Source organism: Lolium rigidum, chromosome 1, assembly GCF_022539505.1.
Source record: "Lolium rigidum isolate FL_2022 chromosome 1, APGP_CSIRO_Lrig_0.1, whole genome shotgun sequence".
Taxonomy (NCBI): domain Eukaryota; kingdom Viridiplantae; phylum Streptophyta; class Magnoliopsida; order Poales; family Poaceae; genus Lolium; species Lolium rigidum.
The window spans coordinates 153375240-153383875 of record NC_061508.1 but is presented as its reverse complement, the minus strand read 5'-3'; the positions used below and the strand labels follow the sequence as shown (position 1 = coordinate 153383875).

Genomic DNA, 8636 nt, shown 5'->3' with positions numbered 1-8636 from the left:
GGGAGCTCCTCCACCGGCTGCGGCTGCTGGAGACCAGGCCTGCGGTGGTCGTCGATTTCCGCGAGCCGGCCCGGCGGGTTTCGCCGCCGTCACCTCTGCGCCGCGCCGGGCAGGCGATCTCGGTGATGTCCATGTGAATCGTTACGGTGCTTTGAACGGTGATGTAAATAGGTAGAAGAGCGTGAATCAGTATGGTGATGTCCATGTGATCCGCAGCTTACCGTTGGCAGAATCACAGGTTGTCTTATGCATGTACTTGCTAGTTCTGTGTTTCTTCTGTTGTAAATACAGTTTTCTTTTCCTGGAACTTGTTTTCCGTGTCATCTTGATTTGGTTTTGCTCGTCAAATCTTTTGGCTGGTATAATAATTTTCAACATGGCAGGATTAACCGACGGATTTTCCACAACCTAATTTAATGGTTATCGATTTTGACAGTTTGTTATTTTGCTACTCGTCCATGACAGAAACCAACAACGCACAAAATTAATGGGAATAAGAGCCTGTGTCTAACACCGTTACCATGCTGATCCCGATTTCTACCACAACCGCTGAATGAAGAACTACAATGCCGTGATCTAACACAGTTGCACTTAGTGCAACTGAAACACCTTCATGCGGGTGACTGAGACATAGCAGATCCAATAACATAGACCACAAATTCAACAATTTGTTAATCGAAATTTGTTTATTTCTTTGCATGATAAACAGTCATTGAAAACTCAAAATATCACTTCTAGCTTGCTTGCTACTTCTAGTTAACACGATAATCTCTATGGCAACCATACACCAAATTTAAATCTAAGGCAAATTGCAGATAAACTACTAGAGGTGGAGTTGGTTTTGGATACCAGCATGGAAAGATAGATCTGCTCCAATAAAAACTATAACACAAACTGGTACATCCGATCATGGGATAATCTTGCAGCACATGCAAAGCGCAGCACCCATGCCAAAGCCACCACCATTACTAACTTGCAGCAATCAGTCGGTCTTCATCGACTCGGCATGATAGGATTCCAGGTCTTTGTCCAATTCATCTGCAGTCTTCTCTGCTTGCTTCCTTCCCCGGCCGCGGCCCCGCAATTGACCACGGCCCCTGCCTCGGCCCTGGAACTGGGTCTGGAACGGGGCCTGGAACGAAGTACGGCCCCTGCCTCGGCCTCGGCCAGTTTGGAAAGCACCACGATTAAATCTGTTGGTGGGATTACTGAAATGGCAGACTGGGAGTCAGAAAAAAGAAAGATAAAACAAATAACTTATGTAATTTTGAAGGACATCAAATCAACTCAAAGAACCGCTAACAAGACCGCATTATCACCAAACTCCAAACACTATACAAAACGACATACAAACAAAATGAAAAGCTGCTACTTTTATTTTGGCTTTTTCTCAGATAGACAGATGACTAAACTAACAGATCACTAAACTAGCAAAGGGTGTCCTATGGCAGGAACAACAGCCTGAGACATGGATGTTTCATGCTGGAAATTTAGCAGCTCACAATTATAGGTTAACACTCATATCTGAACTATGTGTGGCCTGTTTATTTGTTAGAAGAAAATGCTCACTGTTCATTTTTTTCGCGCAAGTTGCAAGCATAATGTGTGGAAAGAATTTGTTTACAAATCCTAGTATGTTTTCTAGAAGGGGTCCAAACTTCTAACGCTAGTAATAACCAGTAACAATGCATACGGCAACACAAGGATACGGCTTGTAGTAATAAACTAAACAATCAAATAATGGCTAATTGCTTACTAACTACTCCCTCCGTCCCATGAAAGAAGGCATATAACTTTTTTTCAAAAGTCAAACCACATAAAGTTTGAACAAAATTTTAAAAACACTCAACCTCTACAATGTCAAAACAATCTTGTTAGATACTCGCTCTATTTCATAATTCTTGTCGTGGTTTTAGTTCAAATGTGAACTAAAACCACAACAAGAATGATGGAACAGAGGGAGTACGTAATTACGTATAGTTTTATAGTATATTTATAGCCCGAGGCGACGACGGGCGACGCGGTACAGACCCGCGTCCTTCTGAGACGGAGGCGCCAGTCACAGCAGCATAATGGCATGGCTCCGACGGTTCGACCGGCTCATGAGGTGGAGGCGCTCGGTCCCTCTCTACCAGCGAGACTCGAAGCGGCCAACCGTGGCCTCCGTGGCACGGTGCAGCGGAGGTGGCGAACGTCCAGTTCCGGCAGCCCCCTCCAACGCAGCTCCACCAATGGCCGAAGTGCTGGACCAATTTCTCAAATGCCAACCGCACAGAAAAGTCCCATCAGCTGTTTTTTTACCAAGGCCCCTACATTTACACGAATTAGCAAAACAACCTGGAACAATGGTCCAGGCCGTTTTTGCGAAAAAAAAACTTTATATTCACGAGACTTTGCAGATATTTTTAAGTTCATGGAGCAGGCCTCGACAAGCCTATGAAAATCTGTCCCTCCAAGCACACTATTTTTACCTCCGGTCTAAGATAAATGCCTCAGGTTTATCTAGATACGAATATGAGTGTCTTAGTTATAGATAAATCTGTATCTAAAAAAATTGAGACATTTATTTCAGGACGGAAGGAGTATATGTTTGAAATTGATGTTCAATGATTTTCTAATACACTACTAACAGTAGTGAATGCCCATTTGATTTATTGTTATACTAGTATTTATATAGTATTATAATTGTTGATGTTTTTTCAATAAACTTGGTCAAACTTCACATTGTTTGACTTCAGGACAAAAATTATTAACCTAGTTCAGGAAGAGAGGTAGTACCTAGTAACAGACTAGGTTGCCATGTTAGAAGTTAATATCATTAGAAGCTTTACCTCAAAGGCCACGGGTTTTATGCTAGTATTTATATAGTATTATAATTGTTGATGATTTTTTCAATAAACTTGGTCAAACTTCACATTGTTTGACTTCCAGGACAAAAATTATTAGCCTAGTTTTCAGTAACAGATGTAGTTCCTAGTAACAGACCAGGTTGCCATGTTAGAAGTAAATATCATTAGAAGCTTTACCTCAAAGGCCTGTTGCTGGAACCTCCACCACGTCGACCCGCTTCAGGCCTGAAATGTAATACAAAAATTAGATCCACCATAGCAGAGTATCCACACACACACAATCTCAATATAATACTTCATACAAATCTGGTTTGCACTTCGAAGTTATCCATGTAACCACACACATGTGCAAACACAATTAGGCCCAGTTTGGAATACAGGGATTTCACTGGAAATAGTTCAGTTCTGACGGCATTCCGTAAAATCCCGTGCTCCATACATGTTCTTTAGAAATTTGTCCTCATAGGCTTGTGCTAAGCTAGTGCAGTCCTGTAGAACTACGGATTGCATATAATATATTTCAAAAGTTACTAGAATCTGCCACAATGTAGCTGTCAAATTTACCCAAAATTGCTGGACAGACAAAGAAGGCAATTAGCATTGAGTCAGTTGACAAACATAAAAAGAAGGTAGGGTTTCTCCGCTGGCAACCAATTAGTGTCAAACTTTGGACAGGGAAACAATGCAAGTGCATTGTCGTAGGTCGAGTCTTAGTGGATGATCCAGCTGATGTAATATGTAACCTATTGGGTTCTCTTTTTGTGAGGGAACTTATTGGGTTCTCTTTAAGAGAAGATAGAGAAACAAGCATAAGTGTAGCCATCTTAATAACATCACTAAACTTGCACAGAGGATATCAAACATGTGCAACAAACACAATTCTGGTTGGCAAAACAATCAATATTCATAAATGGCAAATTACGGAAATATGAAATTATCACTCACGTCATAACAACTGTTCTGGTAGGTCTGCCATTAGAAGCCCCGACAACATTTATACGAGGTGTCATAGGCAAACCTAAGTCACTTCCAATAACTTCAATCTTCATAGCTTTTCCATCAAGTAGAACATTATTATAACGTTTCAATGCAGCAACTGCATCACTCCTCCTTGTAAACACCACCTCAGCTGTACCCTTCAAGAAATGAAAATCAAATAAAACATTAGTACAGCAAGATTCTAGATTAATAATCTCTACAGGCTTCTTACAGCAAACACAGCATCCAAGTATATTTTATAAACTGATTGTCTGTAATAATGGACAAGCATGATTGCATTCAACCATACTTTTGCACCCAAGGTAACAATAGGAGAAGAAACTAGCTACACACTACTAGACCTTTTATACTAAATTTTCTTTTCTGCCCTTTCCTTATCCACATGATATCAAATGCAAGATCACAGATTTTCGCACATGATAACAAATGCAAGATCATAGATTTTCTAACAAACATCATGATCGGTAACATATAATTGAACTGCAAATTAAGTATTCATCTAGAGAAAACAGAAACTCAAAAAAACTGGAGCAAACACAAACTGCTGAAAGAACAGCCATATTTTCACTTTGTCAAAATACAACACGAGCCACTTTGAGTTCTTATATAGAACAAATAATGCATGCAATTTTTTTAAAGGTATGCCTAACATGCTCGATACTTAAAGCTGAAATACCACGAAAAATACTAACATTTTGGCGACCATAACCATCAAAGTGAACAGCAAATCGTTTCAAGTGACCAACTTCTGAAAACAGCTCCTGCAGGGCAAATTGAAAATATGTTAGTTTGTTAGCTATATCAATCTAGGAATGGTTAATTCATGTTATCAACTTGCTTCACCAACCTTTATATCCTCATTGGAAACACGATAGTCCAAGTTTGAAATGTACAACTTTGTACCAGTTTCTATTCCACTAGCCGCCATACTGTCACTGAACAGATCAGGTCTCCAGGTCATGTCTTTGGTTCGGCTAAAAGACTGAAAAATGCCAAACAACCAGCATGTGAGGAAACACATCGTCATAGAAGAACGCCACCTCAAACTGTTTGATATGATCATGACAACTATTAGGAACCACTTAGAATCAGTATCAACCATTATCGTAGAGTACCAACAAGTTACTTAAAAGCAGTCAAGCTACGAAGTACTGCAAGAAATTAACGATAGAGAGGAAGAGAGTTCCAACAATATCACCAATATCAAAAGCCAGATATGTTAAATGGCTCAAGCTCTTGCTCTGGAGACAGCCTAGAAGCACGCCACTGGAGTAGAGTCCAGAACTGTCTGAAGAGCCGGTATATTGCAGTTCCAAAATCCTTGTTTCATGTATCATACACATCAACTGCGGAACTCCATAATGTTTCGAACATATCGAGAGAACCAGTGGAGACTCTTTTCTTCAGTGCCTCATACAACACAGGTAAAATTGCAAGAACTCCAGAAATTTCCTTTTTTCATTTATTTCCTTCCATGTGTTTGATGAACAGATGATATCCTTCAAAGTTTCCATTAGAGGTGTTCACCGTAGTTACTTCTGCCACTCCATAAATGAAAGCTTGGAGGTGCTCTACCCAACAAAGTATTCATCAAAATACCAAAGTTAATTCTGCCCCTCCACATGATCAATGAGATGCTCTAGCCAACAAAGCCCCATTAGTGGTAATAAACTTCACTGTTATTACTGCCCCTCCATATAATACAACCTTGGGGGTGCTCTCCTCATTCAGTTTTCTACTTTATTCAGGAATCTGACCATGAACAAAAATATAGCGACAGTTTTGGCCTTGCCTTAGCAATAATGCGTGCAGATGGTCGGGCGTTAATCCCAAGTGGTCCTCGAGGAGGAAGGCCTGATCTTCCTCGCATGACATGTCCACCTCGCCCACCTCCTCCTTGAAAACGGTCACTACCCCTGTCTCCACCCCTTCTTGCATAAAATGACATCTTGAGTTGTTTCAGACTACAGCAGATAAGACAAGTCTCCAACAATATAACGAAGAACCTGCAGGACAGATAGTAGTTGTAAGAGTTAGAGCTGATCATCGCTCCATAAACCATACACATAAGAAAGTACACAAGCATGTGAGTTGTAGCAGGAGATGCATTTATAATGCTGCCAACTGTAAGGGAAAAAATGCAGATCACAAATCTAATCCATTTACAATACATCCATATATATATATGCAAATAACAAAATAAAACTTAAGAAGTAGCAAACACAAATAAATAAAGGGACATCAGGCAGCAAATGCAAATGCAAATAACAAAGGATAACAGGCAGAAAATGCTAATTAAATTAGGACAGCAAGCATGAAAAGGATTACTTAAACACTTTGGTAGGAAGATTCAATTGAAGAATATGCTGGTCAACCTAGCCCTATCGAGACAAATCAATCATGAATTACTAACACATCTTAGTATCTTACAAACCATTACAATTTATTGTAGGATTTCTAAAACACACACAATTCCCTGTAGGCAAGACTGGATCACACTGTCCATAAGCATCGATTGGAAAGAACTAGTGAGCCAAATAATTCCCCATGAAATTCCCCGCTAAGGACATACTATTCGGGAATGACCATTTTCGAATATCCAGGAAAACAGAATTCAACCCACCAAAGCTAAGCCATAACGTTGTAAACGAACATCTGACATCCTATGTCTCTAGGTCAACTCGAGCAAAGTAAGGAAAACTAGCCTTGCAAGATTACACCTTTTTTCCTCCTGTCTGAATCTATAATTTACCGCATAACCGCAAAGGCGTAGGAAGCGACGCGCATGTTGCGGCTCAGTGAGAAGCTACTGCACAACCCGCAAGGTTCGAACTGTAACCTAAATCCGCCAAACCAACCAATTTCGTATCAATCCTAACGGACACTGGCCAACTAGACCGGATCGAGCGAGAGATCAAGAAGAGCACCGGGTGCGTCGAGCAGAGGGGGGGAGGGGGCGCTTACTCTTGCGGCGTTCAGGGGGTCCGCGCTCGGCAGCCGCTCACGACGTTGCTGCGCTGCGAGGGAGGAGGGACGAGGCGGAGGCGGAGGCGCTTCCGGGGACGGAGGGAGCAGAGTTTGGAGCTTGGAGGGGAGGGGAAGGGAGAGCTGCGGAGGCGGCGTGCTGGGGTTTCGTTGGAATCAAAACCCTAGCCCCTCGTTTTATTTGGTTTTCTTTTTCTTTTCTGTTGAGGCGGAGCAAATAAAACGGCCAGAGCTCCTCATATTCACATACCGCCATACCGGCGGCATCCACCGTCCTACGGCCATCCAACGACGCGGCTCTCCTTCAAAATTTTATTTGTTGTCCCCGCAAAAAAAAGATTTTATTATTGCCCTTTTTTGCCTACTAATTTTCGGTCTCTTTAAATTTTTTTTGAAACAGATTTCTGGTCTTCAATGATACTACTCCAAATATATAAACTTCGCGCACAATAAAACTTAGCGCCTCCTCCATAGATCAGTTCTCCTTTCACCGGCCAGCCTCGCCGGCGTTAGGAAGGGTGGAAAACCTGATCTAAGTGTGGATGTTTTAATAAAAGTACTATTTTTCTTAGATTAGGTTAGGGTTCTCGTAGTGTTGTCTTGTCGCACCGAGCGACACATTGGCTTTGTCATTTGTGTCATGTCTCTCTTTTGAAGCTCTGGCAACGGTTCTTTACTAGTTCGTTACTGACGGTTTGCGGCACCACATCTCGCTTTGCAGCACCATCTCTAGCTTGGATTCGATGTACGTTTGCAGTAGCGGTGGAAATGCGGCGGTGCCGCTAGCTAGCGGCGGTGGCAACCGGATGGAGCTACCACGAAACATGATCGGAGGACCTCGTCGGAGAAAGAGAGGAAGAGAGGCAAAGGATTCGGCGGAGGCAGTACACCTCCATCTTCAGGGTGATCAGCTCTTTGCAGTTGCGACTGGAGGAGGTTCGGGGGGTGATGGATGATACCTCCAAATATTAACACTTTTTACTGAGGACTCTTCACTAGTTATCACTTGGTTTCATTGGATTTTATGTTTCAACTAATGTTAATATCACTATCCCAGTGAAACCTTGTCTTAAGTTGTGAATTTCATAAAACTATCATTTTGGAAGGTCCCAGTACATTCCAAAATTATGAGCTAACTGGAACAAAATAAAAAGATCTCCTATTAAAGACAATTTGACCTATATACTACAGAGGACTTAGCAGGCACCAATACGGTCGGGGCCGCCCGTACCACACGCCCGTACGGTGTGCCGCCGTGTTCTCCACCTTAATACAAGTACTTTTTGTGAAGAGATACACCAGGAGAGGACAGACGCAGCCACCACGAAAACACACCAGAAGAGAGAAAATCAGATCTGAAGAGGCAGAAAATCCCCATCGACTCTCACCAATATCTGCCACCTCTAGACCTCATCCATCACACCACACTTGTACCGAGAGAGATAGATTCATACTTGTAAGATTAGGGATTTGAACATCTACTCCTATCTTGGTTTGTATTTGATTTGATCTTTAACTATTGTGTCTTGCTACGGTAATATCGAGATGAACAAAATTTAGAGTGTTATGATATCATTGTAATTTACTCCTCTCATGTGTGAGTAGATCCCATAGGCGTGGGAGATGTAGGGAATTGGTGAGATGTGATGTGACTATCTCATTCCATCCATTTGTGAATTATGATTGTGATAATTATATATGAGAATGAATGTCTATGTTCACCTAATGTTGTTATCTAATTTAAGGACCCAGGTAACATGGTGTTGAGAACTCATAGAGAGAAACTTGTTTGCTAGTGAATCG

General features: G+C 41.6%; 1 protein-coding gene across 2 annotated transcripts; it reads right to left on the bottom strand.

The window, feature by feature from the left end:
- Positions 1-643: 643 nt before the first annotated feature.
- On the bottom strand, positions 644-6916 carry LOC124683407 (THO complex subunit 4D-like). Of its 2 annotated transcripts, XM_047217924.1 has the most exons (7): positions 6813-6916; positions 5641-5854; positions 4696-4830; positions 4541-4609; positions 3795-3985; positions 3027-3074; positions 644-1208 (listed from the first exon to the last, which is right to left on the bottom strand). In XM_047217924.1, the coding sequence occupies exons 2-7, from the start codon at positions 5794-5796 to the stop codon at positions 983-985; spliced, it is 825 nt and encodes a 274-aa protein (XP_047073880.1). In that variant the 5' UTR covers positions 5797-5854; positions 6813-6916; the 3' UTR covers positions 644-982. The 2 variants fall into 2 exon arrangements, with proteins under 2 accessions (XP_047073880.1, XP_047073886.1); XM_047217930.1 differs by lacking the exon at positions 6813-6916 and having other exon boundaries at positions 5047-5754.
- Positions 6917-8636: the final 1720 nt, after the last annotated feature.

Bases quoted from the DNA above. Each gene is read 5' to 3' on its own strand.
- LOC124683407 (XM_047217924.1), bottom strand. From the start codon at position 5,796: ATGTCATTTTATGCAAGAAGGGGTGGAGACAGGGGTAGTGACCGTTTT. The intron at 4,610-4,695 runs GTTGGTGAAGCA...TTTGCCCTGCAG, and splicing joins TTTCCAATGAGGATATAAAG to GAGCTGTTTTCAGAAGTTGG. The intron at 1,209-3,026 runs GTAAAGCTTCTA...CTGCCATTTCAG, and splicing joins TCCAGCAACAGGCCTTTGAG to TAATCCCACCAACAGATTTA.